A 19,016-nucleotide genomic window follows, 5' to 3' on the forward strand; every position below is an offset into this window, starting at 1 on the left:
TTTGGAGGTGGGAAGGGAAAGGGTCTCAGCAAGCTCTTGTCATTGCCCCAGATTCCTCTGGGATGCAACAGCAGTCTGGCCATGTATCTCTAAAATGTGTCCCCAGTTGAGGAGAGGTCTCTGCCTCCCCCTCCCATTCCTTCCCCTGGGAAGAGTACCCGAGGAAGAGGTCTTTAATGACCAGCACAGCCTCTCAGCTGAGCTCTGTCTCCTCACTGACTGGCTCTCCATTCCCCCAAGGGCTGGTGCCCTTGTCCAGCTTCATGGGATGAACAATGAGTACACATCAGGGAGGATGCTTCCTCCACCAGGCCAGCCTCTGCCTATCAATCGCACCCTCCGTAGTGAAAGCCCACCTTGCCTCCTAATGGGTCCTGTCTTGGGACAGCCAGGCTTTCCTGTACAGCTGAGTTACATTCCATTTCAACTGATAAATAACCCTTTTTCAATCAACAAGCTCCCTCTTTTAATGAGCCAGGTTTTCCCTGCCCTTAGTGAAGACAGACCCGTTAGGAAGAGCCCACAAGGCTATAGGAATTACCTGGAAGTCAAGGGTGAAATTCATTGCTAAGGCCAGAATGTAAATGCCTGTTTGAGCCCAGGAGAAGAGAGGGCAGCATGCCACAGCCTCTGCCTCTCCTGGATGTAAGCATCAGGCCTGGCATAGTTGCCCACATGCCCCATGATCTGATGGCCAAGGGCACCCTTCCAGGATAAGACGGCGGCCCTGACATGCACAACTGACCCAGTTGCATCATTGCCCATTGCCCATTGCCTTTAATTGAACTTTTTATTTCAAGATACTTCCAGACTCACATGCAATCATGAGGAATAGTACCGAAATGTACCATTGACCCAATTTCCCCTAATGGTAACATCTGCAAAACTAGAGTACAATGTCACAGCCATGATATTGGCATAGCTACACCCAGTGAGTTGATCCGACTTGCCCATTTCACTTGTACTTATGTGTGTGGTGTGTGTAGTTCTATACAACTCTATCACACATGCAGGATTGTGTCAAGATACACGGAGCCATTTCATCACCACAAGAATCCTTCCTATTGTCTTTTATAACTACACCTCCCTCCCTTCCCCTCCCCCATCCCCAGCCCCTGGCCACCACTAATCTGTTGTCTGTTTCTATGATTTGTCATTTCAAGAATATTATATCAATGGAATTGTGCAGTGTGTAACCTTCTGGGGATTGGCTTTTCTCTCATCATGAGTCCCTTGAGATTCACGCAAGTGGTGGGGTGCAGCCACAGTTTGTTCCTTCTCATCGCTGTGCCTGTGGTTTTAATGATTAAGTAATACTACACCCAACATGGCACTGAAGCCCAATTACAAAGCCTCTAGGACGTGATCCTCAAGGATCTTTTACTCTAGGAGAGAAAATATGTTTCGTTTGGTGTTTCTGCATGGAGAAAACAAAACAAACATGTTGCAAGGTTTTCTAAGCAGACCTCGATTCATTTGTTGTTTTCCTAAAACAGTGGCCAGTTGGGTTGTAATCCCCTTTGGCATTGGTTGACAGTTCTTTTTTGTGTCTTCCTGCCTCCTTCCTCCCCAGGAGCACATCTACAAGCTGATGAAGAGTGACAGCTATGCCCGCTTCCTCCGCTCAAATGCTTACCAGGACTTGCTGCTGGCCAAGAAGAAGGTATCTTTGGGAAGGGCAGGCTCGCCTTTCTTAGCACTGTGGACCCTTGCCTGCTGCTTGCTGCTGGTGTGAGATGAGAATATCATCCTTTGGGTTTTATTTGTTTTCTCTTTTCTTCTTTCCCTTCTCTATCTGCTCCCACTCCAATGGAAGACAACTAGGATTGTCACCACCCCAGCCCACCCCCAAAGTCCAGGGTGTGGCATCCTGTCTCCATGTCCCCATTATCTCCATCTGTGTGTTCTGCCCACAGTGGGAGTATAACCAAATACTAAGGCCACAGTGGCTCAGCACAGGAGTACAGGGCTGGCAGTGACACCAGTGGGTCCCTTAGGAAACCAGAGAGAGCCCTTCACTGCAAAGTCCAGCTCGCTCCCCACAGATTTCCTCTCCTTGACCAGCTCAGAGACGGTCTGAGGCAAGGACTTGGGCAGCCCCCTCATTGGACAGAAAACCTCATAGGTTTCAAGTGCGCCATGTGGTACCTGAAGTCCTTCCTGGGATTGTTCTCTCCTTGACACCCCCTTCGTCTCCCTTGCCTGCCCCACAGTCTTTCCCTTCTCGTTTAACCAAGAAGTAACTGCATCCTAGCTCCTTCTTCCTCTCTGCTTAGAATTGAGTCATCGTTTCCTGTAGCCCTTGGCGTCTGGATTTGGGGACCCAGGGATCCTCAGCATGTGGGTGGTGAAGGGCAACTAAAGCAGGGATGAACTCAGCTGGATTTCTGGGAGGAGGGACGGAAGAGCCGGGAGGTGGATGGGGTCTGGAAAAGGGGAGGCAGGAGAGATGGTTCATGATTCCAGTGTGCCTGCAAACCCTCTGCACTTTCCAGCTCTGATCTGAGACCCACATGTGGCTAGGTGTGGCTCTCTTTCACCAAATTCCATGACACGCCATTTAGGAACATGTGCATCCCTTTCTTCTCCCCTCTCGGCTTCCCAACCCCAGTCCCCAAGCATGTGGTTGTCCATCGACACGCTCTCTGTCGGGCTGCCTCTTCCAGCCACATGGCCTTTCTCTCTGTGTACTGTCAACCTCATGTGCCAGGATCCTGTCTGTGTATCTGGTTGGTACCACATAACTCCAGAGTCTAGAGGAGCATTTATATCCTGCTCTCCTGCCCTTAAGTAGGACAAGAGAACATTCCCGATAGTCTGAGAAAGAGAAAAGGACTTCTGGAATGCCCAGATTGTCAGGAACCAGCTTTCTGGGTTGCCTCTACCACTTCCATCAAGTGTCGCTACTATGCTGGAACGTGTGAAGCCTGGCCTTTGCCAGCTCCCTGGCTGGAGGATGGAGGTGGAGGGGCTCTGATGGAGGGGGCTGACACCCCCGCAAATGGCTCTCATGCCCAGTTTTTCAAGAATGGTTACAGAGACTTTTGGTATCTCCAGCCCAGATCTCAGAAGAGAGGCTCAAAGTAAGTGTTCCTTACTTCTTGTGGCTCAAGACCCTGCACTGGTCACAATTTGGGGAAATTCTGAGGTTCTAGCAGTCTAACCAATCGGGACCTGTCTACGCACCCAGAAGAAGTCAGAGGCTGTTCAGACTCCTTGTAGGTCTGAGCACAAAGGGAAGATGCCCCCCAGTGTAGGGAGTGGGGCTGAGGCACCTGTGCCTGCAGGTCCTCCCATGAGAGGAAGACTTCTCAGAGGAGGTCACTTGAGTGAGGAAGGAACCAACAACCTTCCCGTGAAATGTTTCAAATGAAGTTCATTAGAATTATCCTCCCAGTCCCTAGATTAAGGGACGTTCTTGGGGCAGAAAGCTTTTGCAGCTGCCAACACCCTTCCGATATTCAGGGGTTAATTGTTTCCAAAAACAGTGACAAACCTACTTTTCTTCCATTTCTCCCTGAGATTCTCCAGGTATGGTGGATCGGATGTGTAACTCGGCACTTTCAGGTAGGCCTAGCGTATCTTCTGATGTCAGGGATGGGCTTACCATGTGACATAAATGTCCAGGTCATAAAAGGTATGAGTTACAACCTTCAGTGAAGAAAGCGGATATGAATTGGCCTGGCTTTTCTGCTGAGAAAGTCCCCTGATGGAGTCTGGAGGTACAGCCTTCTGCTCCTTCATCTCCAATTCATCCTTTATCCTAACATTTTTAAAGATAAGGTTAGTCGCTCTGATGAACCAGGCTCTCAAGGGGTAGGAGAGCTGGGTTTTGAGGGCTCCTCCCGGACAATTAAGTACCAGTGATGATGATTTTCCAGGGCAGCTCGGAAGGCCTGTGCGAGGCGGAGGAGCCCAAATGAGTCAGGCTGATGGCTGTCCTCTGTGAGCAGGAACACGGTAGCCAGAGGACAAGAATGAAAGGCACAGAACGCTAGCTGCAGGGCCTAGGAATGGCCTGACTTGAGCCAAATGTATGCCCCCCGGGCTGCTGTCCGGATTGAAGCTAAGTGCTGCCGTCCCCAGAGTGGAGACTTGGTATGGTGCCCACCCAAGCGTGGATCCTTCCGTTCTTGTGCAAGGAAAAAGACCAGCCGGGCTCTGTGGTGGTGTGTCGTTTTTGTCGTGTTTTTCTTTCTGCACCATCCTGTCTCCCAGCAGCCAGCAGAGGGGATGGGGGCATGCCTGCCAAGGAAGCCCTCTGACCTGGTCCACACAGACAGATGGCTGGCTTTCTCCTGCCCTCTGCTTCCAGCACATCCTGCAGCCCCACAGACACCTGGCTGCTTCTTCAGCTCCCTAATTTCCATTATTTATTTGCTGTGTGTGTGTGCGACCACGTGAGTGTGTGTACTCTCTGAATTTCCCAGGTTCAGGACCCTGGCACAGGGCTCCAGGATAAACTGGCAGGTGTTTGGGATGTAATTCTCTTCTGAAACCCCTGCAGGCGCAGGCAGGAAACTTGGGGAGAGGATCAGGTGCATGCCACACCCTCTTGTCCTCCAGCAGAGGGAGCAGCGAGGCATGGGAGGCATGCAAGTGCTCTGCCTCCCCTTGCCCCTGTCGAGGGCGCCTCAGATAAGAGTGCCCAGGGAGCTTCCCGAGCCTGCTGTACCTGCCCTGAGTCAACCTTGGAATGCCTGCCTGGACACTAAGAGCATTTTCCGTCCAGAAATTCCTTCTGAGATTCAAGACCTTGTGTCGTTGCACAGGACATGGGAGACAATCCTTGTTCTAAGGACACAGAATGAGAGTCATTAGGGGGCCATTAGGAAGTCAGTGAAGTTAGCAAACTTTCTGGCTGAGTCTGGGTGGGAAAATCCCAGAGAAAGTCCTAACACAGACTCATGGAGGAGCTGATGACTTCACCTCGCACACAGCCATGTCCTGAGGTCTCATCTGCATCCCCTACACACACACCCACACACACACACACACCAGGCCCTCAGAGCAAGTCTGTTCTGTATCACCACTTGGGGTCCCCAGAAGGCTGCCTGTGGCCTCAGGGACACAACCAAGGGGGGGCTCCTGCACATGGGCACGGCCAGCAGAAAGCAGTGAGCAGGAGCTCGAACCCCCTGACCATGGGCCCTGCACAAGGAGGCGGTGGCTCCCTCTCGGAGCCCTGAGGCCCTATTCATGCCCCAGGAGAAGAGAAGCGCAGCCCTCTCTCCCCCTGCCCCCAGGCAGCAGCACCATTTCCTGGGGGCTTCTGTTTCCTGTCTCCCACTGACTCTCGCATGCAGCGCTGGCTGCTCCTCTTTCCCCGTTTCCGCCCCGTTTGGCTTTGTTTTTGTTCATTAGCTGCGGCTGCTGCTGTTTGGAAACCACGTGTAAGCTGAAGATTTTTTTTTTCTGTATTTTTCTCCCCACCTTTTTTTTTTTTTTCCTAAAGCCAGAAAGTGAGCAAGGTCGTAGAACTTCCTTAGAAAAGTTCACTCGCAGCGTGGTAAGTTCAGCTGGTTTTCTTCCCTCAGCGTTTCGTTTGGTTTTCCCTTTTTTCTCCTTTGTTTTTGGTTGTCGTTTCCTTTGGGGTGGGCGGGAGTCCAGTGCTTTCCCCCTCGACACACCCCCTTTCTTTTGCGAGTGTCTGCAGCTTCTCCTCGAGGGATGGATTTGCAAAAGACCCAGCCGCTCCCTCTGCAGAAGGTGCACGCACGACCGCCCAGCCTCGGGCCTCGCGTTTGATCTTCTGTTCGGGGCTTTGAGGAGGAAGGACCCGGCTGCCTTGGGGCTGCGTGGTTTGTGCATCTTCTGCAGCAGCCCAGGGAGAAAGCCATCGAACTATACCATGAAATAAATTGGCTCAGAACTGTAGCTCATCTAAAAAAGAAAAAATTCCAAATTTCCCCCTGTGAACTCTGGCAATGATGCGGGAGTGGGTCGCGAGCTGCTGCTGCTGTGTGGGCGGCTTTGGCGTGTGCAGAAGGCGGCCGTGCTGCATGGGTTCTGGCGATGTGGTCTAGCTGGCGTGTGTGTTGGTGGCCTCTGCATGAGTTCATTCTTTACAGTCCCCTGTCAGCCTCATTTGCCTAGTGTGACAGGGAGAGGAGAGCAGTAGCTTTGTGATGGAGGGCGCAACAAATCCTTGCACTGTCCCTGTGCTCCCAGGAGCAAGGTCTGGTCAAGTTCCCCAGGCCCTGACTCTGATAGAGGGAGTAAAGACCGGATACAGGTTCACTGTCCTTGCAGGAAAGTGGCCTTATCCCCATGCACACCCAGCTTAGAGGGTGGTAGAGACCACCACTGTGGCACATTGGAGACCCCATGGTCAAGGTGAGGGTGCTGAATGAGTAGGTCTTCCCTGTGGCACGTGGGGGAGATTCTGTATTGTGGTCTGTAAGACAGCACAGACCCATCTCCCCTTTCCATGCTGTCCTCTGCAAGATTTGAGCATAGTGCTTGATGCACAAGAGGTACTCAATCCTGCTCATTCACTTACTCATCCAAAACCAGCTGCTGAGTTCATGGGACCCAGCCTGCACTGTTAACATCAAACCAAAGGGAACCTAGATGGCAGCTGGGGAGCAGGGATCCCATGCATGGAACTGGCCAAATTTCCCTTCTCAAAGAGTCGAAGCCCACTGATGCTGACTTGCCATTTTCCCCCCTCTGTTGATGAGGAAAGTCCTTGTAAAACCTGACTACTGTGTGATTTGTATCTTTATTTCATCCTTTTAACGTGAAATCTAAGAATTCTGGGTTGAAAGCAACCTAGTCATTTACCTATCATAGCTAGATGCATTTTAATTGAATTTAAACATTTATTTTGAATTTGCCAAATGTAAATATCACAATAACTCTAGTGGGTGGCACTTACAATATGGTTGCTTATCCCTTCTCTTCTTTGTCTTCCCTCTCTATGGTCTTTCCTCGTGAGAGGTCAGAACTTGCAGAATGCAAGGCATACTGGCCCCTTGTCTGTCTTAATGGCTGGTTTGCCATGGCCATGTGGCTTCACACACCAAGAAGATGCCACAGGCTGTCAGAGGCAAGGCCTATAGAGTTCTTTCATCCCTGAGGTCCCGATAGAGAGTGGTGAGAACCCATCCCTCCCAGTCTCTTTTGAAGCCTGGATGCTGTGCATGGAGAATGTTTAGGGATTTTGTTGACAAGCCTAGAGTGTACTGTGAGGCAGCTTGGACTGTCAGGTGCACACTGCGGGAAAGCCGAACTCCCACAGACCCTTGGAGGCCCTCCAGGTTGACTGCGTGGGCTGAGGGTGGAGCGAGGAAGCCTGGTACTCAGACAAGATGTCCAAACATCTGCAGGCTGCTTTTCATGAGAAGGGGTATCCAGAAAGGCAAGAATGATCTCGATGGAGCTCTGTGCAGAGCGCTGATTGACGTCCCTTCATCCCAGAAGTGCTGTTGGTTCAGTGCTTCTCCAAGGTCTGTTAACAAAGCATTTGGAACAAGAAAGCACCAGACACCTTCCAAGTGTCTGAAGTGTGCGCTTGGGACAACTTCCGGAGATGTTTTTAGGGCCCACTGAAAGAGAAAAATCTCCTAACTCTTGAGATTTTTAGCATCTATATGATAAAAGGCCCAAACTTAAAAAATTCCTAAATTCCCTGTTGTTCTTTTATGAAGACTCTAATGGGTGGTACTTTCAGATATTTGGTTCCAGTGGTGGATTTGGAAATGGATTTGCATGGATCCATCCATGCTCTTTGTGCTCTTGGGGTAACACCACATCTTCACAAGATGTGACCGAGTTTGAGGGTTTGAGGCAATGGCCCAAGGCTGTAGTGACAACTCTCAGAGTACTTGGAACCCAAGAACTGGTATCAACAGCCCCGTGTTCTAGTCAAATGGAATTAACAAACCAACCAACCAATATGCCTTGCAATTTGATAGCCATTTTCTGGATATAATATACATACAGTGCTTGGTTTCTCTAAAGGAAGGTTTACGTGAATATTTCACCTGCTAGACACTGCAACCTATAAAACTCAATGAAAGTCTAGTTCAATAGCATTCTCATGGTGGTGGGAAATGTGTGTAAAAAGACCATCCATGTCATGGGGCTAACAATGGAAAAATAGGAGAGTGAAGCTGGGTAGCTCTTAGACCAAGGATGTGAGGCCAGCTGCCATTTAGGACAAACTGGTGGCAAGAAATGTTGATCCAGGGGGTTTGTTAGCTCAGTCAGCTAGCTTCTTATCAAGACTGAGTCTGAATACAGAATTTCTCCCATGCCAATGTCCTTTGTTTTAAGGAGGAACGTTTGGAGGAAGCAAATTGTTCTTTCCAAGTCTCGAGGTGTATCATGACATGGAGGGGTTATCTGTTGAAGGCCACAGGTGCCCCCTGGTACAGGAGATCCTTGGGAGCCGTTTAATGTGATTCCTGGTAGCTGCTGAGGCTATGCTAGTTTGGTGCTGAAGGGGCCTTGCAATCCCCGATAGAGGCAATGCTGTAGGAGCTCCTCGTCCCAGTGGAAGTTTCATTCTGAGTTACCCAGAACTTGAATATCAAAGCAAATGTTGGGGAATATGGTGTGCCGAGTATGGTGTGGTTTGGTGGACTAGGGCCACAGAGCCTGCAGAAAGCCTGCTGATTTGACGGGGAAGGCCCAGGTGCAGAACCAAACATAACCGAAAGTCCTTGACATGGCACAACTTGCCCATGTTGCACCTTTATTCAGAACAGAAAACAGGACTCCCTCTAACAGGCCAGCCCCACAGATGCCCAGCTGGCCAAGCAAAGCGTAAGCTGGATTTCAGCCCCTACTTGACCCTCAGCTGCCCTTGTGCAGTGAATGACTCACACCACTGTGCCTGGTAGCCCTGGTCCGAGGAACCCCCATCTCAAGAAGAGCTGTAACGCATAGCAGCTTCTCAAGGGGGTGCCCAGACACGGCCTCAGGTCAAATGAGCAGAGCCTGTCTCTCCCTAGTCCTGTCCACTGGGAAGCTTCCTTTCACAGTGGCTATAAAACATGAGAGCCACAGTAAGAGCGAGCTGGCTCATTGTTGTGGGGTGCTTCACGTCACCTTCCATCTCCCCTTCAGGTTCTTTGGTGGGAAGTCCCAGGCATTACCGGGGGGAGTGGGGGACTTGCCTCACTAAAGACTACTTCCTACTTCTCAGTGCCCACCAGCCTGCCATTCTCTGCTGTCTTACTGGTTTTTGCAGTTGACAGATGACAATGAGGGTAGGAGGATGGCCAGAACTGAAAGGTTCTCCATCCCCCTCATGCTCATTCCTTCAGGGTCAACCACAAAGTGGGGAGGGCCTCACCAGAGGCTGCCTCTGACATATAGGACCAGGGGGGTGCATCAGAGAAGGGTGAGAGGAAGCAAAGAGCCTTCAGCCAAGGCTCAGCAGCAGCAATTTGATTGTCCCTTTTCGGATGGTGGCTGAAGCCATCTGATGAGATCTCTACCCTGGGGAGGAGAAGCTGGTGAAAGTCCTCTGCATCTCATGCACAGTTCCATGGAGTGACGGCACTTAGGGTAGGAGAAGTGGCAGCCTCAAGTGACCGTGGCATCAGCCTCCCTGGACGCCTGTGCCTTGGAGCTCAGTTGAAGCCTTAGCTGCCCGCTTGAGAGCCTCATCAGCTGTAGCCTTGGGCTCCAAAGATGGGCAATGGGCATGCTGGTGCCCAAGCAAGCACTGGAGGCACAGAGGAGAGCGCAGATGGGGACCAAGTGTTCATCCCTCTCCTGAGAGAACATCGCAGTTGAGCTTTGTCAAGGTGCTCCTTGGAACTGAAACAGGAAGGGCCGGAAGTGGAGGGAGCCTTGGCATGTGCTGAGTGGCATCTCCTCGACAGGCATTTCTGTCCTGCCTGCCAAGGAATGCAGCAGGAAAGTCAGATGGAGATCAGGAAGCTCTAGGAGCCAGCTGTCACCCACCCTCCCTCGCCCCCTCCCTCCCTCTCCTTTTCCTCCCTCCCAGGCCAAAAGCCAAGAAAAAGCTAAAGAGACCTAAAAAGTCAGCAATTCACCTCCCCGCCTTCCAGACAGCTCTGCAGGAAGAAACCCCCAGCTCCAGGCCCAGGTGCTGAACCGGAAGTGGAAGGCTGAGATTCCTGGCAGGCCAGGCAGAGGGCAGACCACCAGGGCGCTCCGCCAACCCCGCATTAGCAGCTCCCTCCCCCAGGAGGTTTTTTCCCCCTCCCTCAGCATGTGATTGGGACCAACCATGCACTCTGGTGGACTGCGTTCTCAAATACCCTGACTCAGCAGAGCCCCAGAGGGCTTTGACCTCAGTGGAAAAACTCCTTTCAGGCCTCCCGCAAGGGACAATTGGCTAAAAATCTTTAAACAGAGTTGGTTTCGATTGCAAGCAGTCCTTGGGCCCTTTGGGGACCACTGGGTCACAGACCATAGCGCCAGCCCTTAGATCCAGCAGTAGCCTGCCTGGGGATGGAGTTGGACTTCCATAGTAGCATTTGGGAGGGAAAGCATGAAAATCTGCCTCTCTCGAGCAGTGGAGACTTCTCCTGGGACTCTGAAACTTAGCAGCCCCCATGTTGCAGAGCAGCTCCTGCTTCCAGCCTCAGTTGCTTGCCGTGTGACCTCAGGCAAATCACTAGCCCTCCCTGAGCCCTGGTTTTCTCCTATGTACAAAGGCTTGGACTAGGTAATCTAAGGACTTTTCCAGCTGGGAGCATTCTACAGGTCTGTCTTCTCTCCATCCTGAGATTTCTGAGTTGTGCTAATCGTCCTTCAGAATGAGAGAGGAGCTGCCTTCCTGCCCAGGAAGTGGCTGCCAGCCTTCGACGCCAGGGAAATAAACCATGGATAGAATTGGGTTGGGTGTGGATTTAAGATCCTTTCACAAGGATTTGAGGATAAAGCCCCGGCAGAACGAAGGATGCCGCAGTCTTCCAGCCTCAGGCCTGCCTGCTCCCTCCATTGCTCAGGGCTCACTCAGACACAGCGACCCCTGGAGGGCAGGGAAGGAGACGTCACAAAGAACGGGGTAAGCAACACACATCCTGTCGATCTTGCGGGGTCTACAGTCCCCGCCCTTCCGGGATGGACGCCCAGCCTGGGTGTGTTGAGAGCCGGCGGCGAGGGGGGTGTCAGCTGGGCAGAAGGGCGGGCTCCAGTACGCGTGCTGCCGCATCGCCCCGCCGTTGTGGGGCCTGGGAAGGAATGAAATGTGAGCGTCCCGCTGCTGCTCACCTGCTACCACGCTTTGCAGTTCCTTGGAGAGCTCCGGGCAGACTGGCCACTGCCCTCTCTTAGAGATGGGCCAGAGAGGTCACAAGAGGCCGTGTGAGCCTGGTTACAGTCAGTGGTAGATTGTCTCCTCTGGTCTCTATCCCTCTCTCTCTAACTTGGCTCCAAGTGAAGTTTGAAAAAGCATATTCAATATTATAATTTTGTAGCTGGAAAATGAAAATGTTAAAGTCTATTTTTTTATAAACAAGCTATAAAATGTAAGACAACCACACCAGCCCGGCTGGTGGGATGCGGAGAAGACCAAATGATGAAGTGGTTCTCCGTGATGGGGGGTTTGGGGAGTCTTTCTGAATCCCTGGAGAAGGCTGAGATTTTTTTATTTATCGAGAAGGGTCAGAGGTTGTCATTTTTGAGACACTCAGCCCTAGACCCTGCCGCTTCTCTTGGAAGGAGGAATCCCCAGCTGCTGCAGCTGATGGTTCAACCTGTCAACCAAAAGCTGCCAAAAATGCCCTCCCCGTGGAGTGCCCACTCAGAGAAGAAACGCAGTGGTGACTCAGCTTCCCGACACGGGGTGAGCAAGGCTCTGCTGCCCGCCTCCTCCTCTCCCCAGCCCTCGCTCTCGCCCCACGCAGTCCCTCTCCTGCCTTCCCCAGACCCCAATGTGCCGAGCAGTCAAGTGAAAATCAAACTCCTATGAGGCAGAAAGGCACAGCTGTGTGTTTACAGCCACTGATTCAGATCCAATTCGCATACCCTGCCAGTCTCCCGCAAGGCAGGCTGGGGGCAAACTCTGTATGTGTGTGCCAGGCGGGGATCTATTTCGGGAGGTGACCTGCAGCCCTTTGCCATAACAGAGCCTTCCTCCCCGTCCCCCCCCCCCGCCCCCCCCGAAAGACGTCCTTCTAGAAGGAGCTCTCACTTTAGAAGTGGCTGATGGGGTTGTGGGATTTCAGCCTGTTCCTTGTCACTTGTACAGTCAGACTTCTGGCGCCTGTCTCCAGGCAGCCACAGGGGAATGGCTGTGGGCTTTCATCTGTCCAGTGAGCCGGCCGAGGGTGACGGTGACTGCAGGGCCCTCCGCGGATGAACAGCGGGAAGGGCGGACCTCTCGGGACAGGCCGCCCATTTCTGGAGAGGACCGACTCGGTCCTGCCAGGGCGAGCAGTGGCACCACAGAGGGTGCAGGAGAGAGAAACCTCCAGGCGTTAGGCTTTGGAATAAGCAGGAACTCAGGTAGGGACAAAGCTGTCAATGTCGAGGCCAGGGAGAGACCCAACTCTGCCTGTGTCCAGACTGAAGAGTTAGAAGTCAGAGAGCTGGAGGTCTCAGGACTTGGAAGGCTGAGAAGTGAGACCGCCATGGCGTTCCCCCCAGAATGAGCTCCTGGTGAGAACAAGTCGGGAGTCTTCCCTTTTTTTAAGCAGCACATGAGTGTCTTTGTTCATATCGAGTTTGGGAAGCATGGCATTCTGGAAGGAGGGCAGGATACAAATGCATAAGTGGGAACAATCTGTAAAACGTCACAATGAAGCAGAATGCTAAGTGGGACACTGCAGGGGAGCTGAGAAGATCAGACTCAAAGATCCCAGCCTGGAAGGTATTGCTCATTTGGTAGATGATGGAATTATATTTGAAAAGGCTCTCCTTCAGGTGGGATGATGGGTCAAAAACAACTAGATAAAATTTATCTTAAAAACAATTCAGTCTGACAAATACAGGATGACATTTGTAGCCTTCACTTTAATTCAGGTAAAAAAATTGGGGGATTGTCATTGACTGCGAGTTTAATCTAAGTTAAAGCAGGATGCAACTGCTTTCTTTGAAAAATAAAAAAAAGCAACTTTAGGCTTCAATGACAAAAGTGGCATGCCCGAAGAGAGAGAAGTGTGCTTCTGCTTTCTGTGTTGAGTCTTGGTTCTAAGCCCCCACATTTTATTAGGAACTTTCACAAACTAGAAAAAACTCAGAAGAGAATAACTGGGGACCCTGGAAGCCATGTCTGCTGAGACTGCAGTGGATAAAGATGTCCAGCCATAAGGAGACTTGATAAGCATAGTGGGATATATTTATGTTTGTCTTCCAGAGTGAGTGGACTTTTCTGGATAGCTCTAGGCAAAGCTAGCACAGATGGGTAGAGGATATGGGGAGTCACTCTACTGAAGAATATTCTAAAGTAGCAACTTCCCAACGATGGAATATGTCACCTCAAGAAGCAGTGAGCTCCCTGGAAACATTCAGAAGCTGAATGGCCAAGGATATTGTCAAGAAGGTTTCTGCATTGGATTCCATCACCTCCTCCAACTGGAATCTTATGATGCATTAAATATTTGTTAAATGGATCCCGCTGCATTTTATTCTGTGGTTTATAAATACGCTGTGGAAAAGGAGAATGGATCGTATGGAGGGAGTTTGCTGAGATTGGAGGTGAGGGATCCAGGAGACTGATTAGACTCTGCCGTGAGGGAGAAAAAGCCAGATGATGGCACAAAGCAAGGGAAACTGTCAAGGAGTGGAATGACTGCCCTCCACATGTCATCCTTGCCTGTTGTTTTGGGTTTTTTTTTTTTAAGCCAATTGCTGCTGCTGCAGCTGAGCTCTGGGCAACAGGACTCTCTCTCTTGAATGCCTGAAAGGAGGTCAGCGAGCAGAGGACACAGGCGCCCGTTGGCACAGTGAGGCTGAGCACAGCCAGAGCGGGCATGTGCGCGGGGCGCCCTGGCTCTGCACTGGAGAAAGCTTGGCCTGTCACAGTTCCCATCCAGAAAGGGTGTTTTGTCGAAAGCAGAAAAGATGATAAAGCCAATTGCCTCTACCCAGTGCCAGTTGCAGATTCCAGGTGGGCAAGCTGGCACCAAAAACATCTCAGCCTGGCCAGGAGAAGAACATGCCCCCAGAGGCCTTAGACAGAGGAGACACTGCCCTCCCTGAGCCCCCTCCTTCTGGGCCCTGCCTCAAGGACTCATCTTCAACTCAACCCAACTTGGAAACCTAAGGGTTCTTGTGTCACATTCTTGCCAGCTGTCCTGAGGACAGACCGGATTGCAAATGACACTCCCTCCTCTCTCGGGCCTCGCCAGGGCTGCTTTCAACTCATCATGGGATTGTATAATTATGGTGATTACAGCTTATGGCTCTTTTCCTCTCTTCATCTTTTGCTTTCAGATTCTTTGAGGCCTCTCATTAAACATGGCGGTCCCGGTAAAGTCAGCAAAGTTTTAATAAGACATTTTTTAAAGCGAAAGAAAACCCAGTCAGAGTTGATTATTGCCGTGTTTGCTCACAGTCCTTTAAAACTCTGCTGGGCACGACTGGCACCGGGATGTAAGTGGTAGGGGAGAGAGAGGTCCAGGAGTGCGGAGGGCACCCATACTTTTTCACAGGGTTGGAGAACCGTTTTACACCCTGCCCCTGGACTTTCTCATTTGCAATAAGAGCATGGTGCATCTGAACCCCCATGCTTAATGGGAAAAGACAGGCTGTCAAGCAAGGATGGAGGGCCTGGCCTTTTCCATCGTAGCAGATTAAATTGGAAGATGGAGATGGAGCAACCGATGCAAAACTCAACCCAACCTTGTAATCTGAAGCAAAAGCAGTGAGGAAATTCTGATGAGTTCCCCGTCCTGGATGATACTGGAAGGTTCCAGGGGATCCATACTCTAAATATACAAAGTGGTCAACCATTAGCATTTGTGAATGATCCCTCTCCAGTGGTCATATGCTTGATGGAGGTTTCCTTGGTAATGACACAGCCCCAGAGCACAGGATTTGCTAACCCTCAATCATAGCTTTCCTGAATTGTTTCTAGATCTGTGGGACATTATGAGAGGGATCACCAGGACAGGGTGTGGGTGAGCTGGTGGCCACCAGAGTTCTCGATCTGCCCTGCAGCAGCTTCACTCAGATTTGGTGTCAAGTCCCCTCCCTTTCCCTACTCCCCAGGACTACATGGATGACTGCACAGCGAGGTGCATCTTGCTCCAGCAGGAGTGTGTTTTGAGAGGTCCCCAATTGGCCCTTGATGGCTGCCCACCTTGAGTCATCCAGACTGCTCCTTACCCTGTCATAGCCAGCTCTCTGGGGTGTGACTGAACAACACCAACCACCCAGAGTTAAATGTTGTCAAAAACCTGGCAGTGACGTTTCCCTCACTTGCCTTCTCCTCCCCTACTCAAGATGGTCTGCTGTCTTTGCCTCTTGAGAACAATGTCCCATTAGTGCCCACCAGAATGTAGAAAAGTGGGCTAAGTTAGAGATGGGCAACCTCGGCTGAATCCTGTTTCTCCGCCTAATATTGGTATTAGACCCTGGCAAGTCGCTCACTTGCCTGATGGGTCTAATGAAGCCTGATGCACGGGGTGGATGTTGGCACTAAAGGAGGGGATAACAGCCGTAGCTGCTGTTTCGTGGGGCTCACAGTGTTACGCCGTGGGCGTCCAAGTGATGCTGAGCTTGGCCTGAGAGGGACTTTGCTTCTGCTCCAGCTCTGCCCCTTAGCTGTGTGACTTGGGCAGCCCCTCTAAGCCTCAGTTTCCTCATCTGTAAAAAGGAGCTAAGAGTAAATGATTAAGTGAGAAAAAAATACCTAAGCTGCTCAGCTCAGTGTTTATAGTGTACGTGTGCAAGTGTAGCTCTTCGTATTATTATTTTCATTATTATGATATTTGCAGCCCATGCTTAGCTCTTATTACCTTACTTAATTTCCAACAATATTCTGCGAGGTAGGTATCATATTTATTTTGCAGTTGAGGATGAGTATGTGGGTATCTCTTTGTGACAATGTGTGCAAAGCACATTTGTTTAGTATAGTGACCAGCTTATGGAATTACTCAATAAATGGTAGCTATTGTTATTGGCTTATTTTTAAAGTTGACTCTGAGAGCCAGTTTCTCTGCTTTCCCTGGGAATGGAGGGACCATGGTGCTCAGCAGGCCAGCTTCTGTCCTGTAGTCCATTTCTTGGGCCCCTAAGTGCTTTCTGGGATGCTGTGAGAACTGTGGGGCTTCTCGCTGTGTGGTGCTGGGAGGTGGAGAGAGCCACCGGAAAAATGTGGTGTAGGTTGTCAGGATCTGGCATTTGCCCCCCTACTGAGGCACAGGACCCTGAGACGCCTCCTGCTTCCGGACACAGATCAGGAATGGTTCTCCCCCTGATAAGAGCATGAAATCCAGTCCTCCAGACGTAGCGCTCTGCACGGCAGAAGCCTCGTTCCCAGAGACCCTCACCTCTCAGCTGTCTGCCTGGCTGGAGCCACCCTGAGCAACACAACCTCACCAAGCCTGGTTGCTCCATCTGCCAGATAAACAAAGGCTTGTACTTTTTAACCACATACTACAGAGTGGGGTTGTCAGAAGAGTCAGAAGCAAATGGCAGGGGATGCTTTGAAATCCCCCATAAACCAGCCCCCCGTGGTGCACGCTCCTACTGCTTGTAGTATTGACAGAAACAGAAGCAGAGAGGCCATTTCCATTGACATGAACGGCTTTTTCCTGGGAGAGTCCGGGTTTTATATATGTATCTTAAGGTAAATGCTTTAAGTTTGCAGTGTTTGTCAAAGATTGTCATCTCAGAAGCCTGATAGAAAGCTCTACAACCCGTCACGTGGTTGCTTATGCACCTTGCATGAGATGCTTATGGAAGTGCCTGCAGTGTAAACATGCACATGAACGTGTGCACAGCTGTATAGACAGGTGCATGTACTGCCTGCCTGATAGACACCTCTGTGTTCAGTGTATGGACGTGTGTAACATACGCTGCAGACCTGCATGTGCCTGTGCATGGACTGCATGCCTGCTGCAGCTGTATGCGTGTCTGGGCAGGGGCTCCCTTAAGCCACAGGTCTTCATGGTTTCAGCTGGATAAGTTATTCTTCACTTCCCTTCCTAAAAACACAATTGCCTAGTGCTGCTGGCGCAGAGTCAGAATGGCCGCTGCGTTTCACCCGCGAGGTGGCTTCCTTCCAGCAGTGGGTGAGTGACCCCGGCGTCCGCACTCTCTAACCTTCTTTGGGAGCCTTCTGCACAGAAGGTGCTCCCAAATCCAGAAGAGATGATCCGTTTGTCCATGGCCTCATCTCCACCCACCACTCCTGTTCTCACACTCTGGTTCCATGGACAGCCAATGGCGCCCAGTTTTTGGTGTGCTCATTTTTGCACTCATAGTTTTTCCTTCCTAAGAAACAAGCAACTGAGGGGTCTGGAAATGATGCTGAGATGAGTGCCTTGTCCCAGAGGCAATGTGCAAATATTGTCTTTTGGTGTTGATCCTGTAACTCACTTCTCTTGGACCCCTAGCAGAACAAGACAAAAAAGCCTGCTACCTTTGAAGATGCTTTTAAATCCAACAGCAGCATCCTTAGGCTCCATCTCTCGGTTACAGCTTCCACAACCCTTCCTGTGTGGCCCAGGGCCCAGTCCTGTAGGACACTTGGAAATCTCATATTTCTACATACTAGAGCACCGGGGGAGAAGAGGGCTGGGGGACCACCCATCTGCTATCCTGTAGGACTGAAAGCATTGCAGCAACATGTGACAGGGTCTATAGGGGAGTAAGGAGGTTCTCAGTGCCTAGGAATTCCATTGACCCAAGTTTCTGTCCAGAGATCTCTTGAAAATGCTGCTTGACCTGTCCCCTACTGCACTTTTTCAGGTTAGAAATACATGTCTGATAAATGCCTGTTGAACTGCTTTCCTGGTGGTAGGCAGGAAAAAGAAGTGTGCTGGCCCTCTTTGCAAATGCTTCCAAATAGACGTAGACATTCATAGAAAGATTATGCTTTGGGTCAGTGGGGGCGGTGCCTTCTAGGCTCTGCCTTGGCAGCTGGCTTAACCAGGGACCCCAATCAATGGGCGTGGTTGGGGTGAATGTGTTTGTAGGAGATGAGAAATGCCCTTAGGAAGGTGAAATTAGGGTCTTCCTGGGTCGTCGGGGGAATCACACACTGCCAAGCAAGCGATTCATCCTGCTGTCTGGTCCACAATTTTGTGTTTCTAGACTCCAGTGGCACTCTCCCCTGTAACCATCATCAAAGGTCACCTGAACTTCCCAGTTAGAAAAAAGTGGCATCAAGTTGTTCCAATAGCAACACAGCCATATCTCTGTTTCCTTGAGTCTTTTGAACTTTACCTAATTTGGAGTGAACTAGAGCTGAGATGCTGAAGTGCCTTTGGGGAGGAGGAGGAAGGAGAGGAGGAGAGAAAGAGGCTGGCATTGCCTGGGCCACAGGAAGTCATGCTACAGAGGGACCTTGTGGCGGAATGCTGGCCTCCACTCTACTCCTGCGTCCACCAGAACTTCCTATAGGCCGAGTGTAGAAAGAGCAACAGGGGTGTTCTGTTGGAAGTAGAGGAAGGAGAGACAAGAGATTCAGCAATAAAAAAGGGAACATTTCCCCATGTGTGGATAAAGAGTGCAGGGAAAGTAGGAATGCACAACATGGAAGAGAGGCTGGGGAGTCTGTGCCAGGCATCCTGCCACCAGTGTAGGGCACAGCTGCTGAGCCCTCGTCATTCCCAGCATGTCTTTCTGGTTCTAGATTTGTCCCTGCACAGCTAGAGGACCATGGAGGATGGTCTTCCACCACCCACCCAAACTAACAGGCACAGGTTGGCCTTTGCAAAGAGCCTGTAAGTGATGAGCACAGTGGGTGGCAAGGGGTGCCAGGAGTCCCACCCAGGGAGGACTTCCCCAGCCAGGACACCGCGATTTAGACACTTGGTTCTAATTGGAGTGAGGCAGCTCTTAGGCAGCTCTGCATCACCTTAGAAAGGTAAACATCACACCTGCTTCTCTCCTCCCTGGGACAGCTGCTATGGAGA

The 19,016-nt window shown here is 50.9% G+C and overlaps 1 protein-coding gene across 39 annotated transcripts in view; it reads left to right on the top strand.

The window, feature by feature from the left end:
- The window catches only part of RGS6 (regulator of G protein signaling 6), a 528,942-nt gene that overhangs the window by 499,134 nt on the left and 10,792 nt on the right, over positions 1 to 19,016 (top strand). For 15 of the 39 annotated variants that reach the window (XM_070250022.1, XM_014735689.3, XM_070250008.1 and 12 more), the window contains 2 exons: positions 1,574 to 1,663; positions 5,456 to 5,509. In XM_070250022.1, the coding sequence (XP_070106123.1) occupies positions 1,574 to 1,663; positions 5,456 to 5,509 (144 nt within the window). Of the gene's footprint in view, positions 1 to 1,573; positions 1,664 to 5,455; positions 5,510 to 5,647; positions 5,910 to 17,101; positions 17,169 to 19,016 lie in introns of those variants that run through there. The other 24 variants (XM_070250011.1, XM_014735690.3, XM_070250019.1 and 21 more) reach the window with 7 other exon arrangements.

This window comes from Equus caballus, chromosome 24 (assembly GCF_041296265.1).
Source record: "Equus caballus isolate H_3958 breed thoroughbred chromosome 24, TB-T2T, whole genome shotgun sequence".
NCBI classification, from domain to species: domain Eukaryota; kingdom Metazoa; phylum Chordata; class Mammalia; order Perissodactyla; family Equidae; genus Equus; species Equus caballus.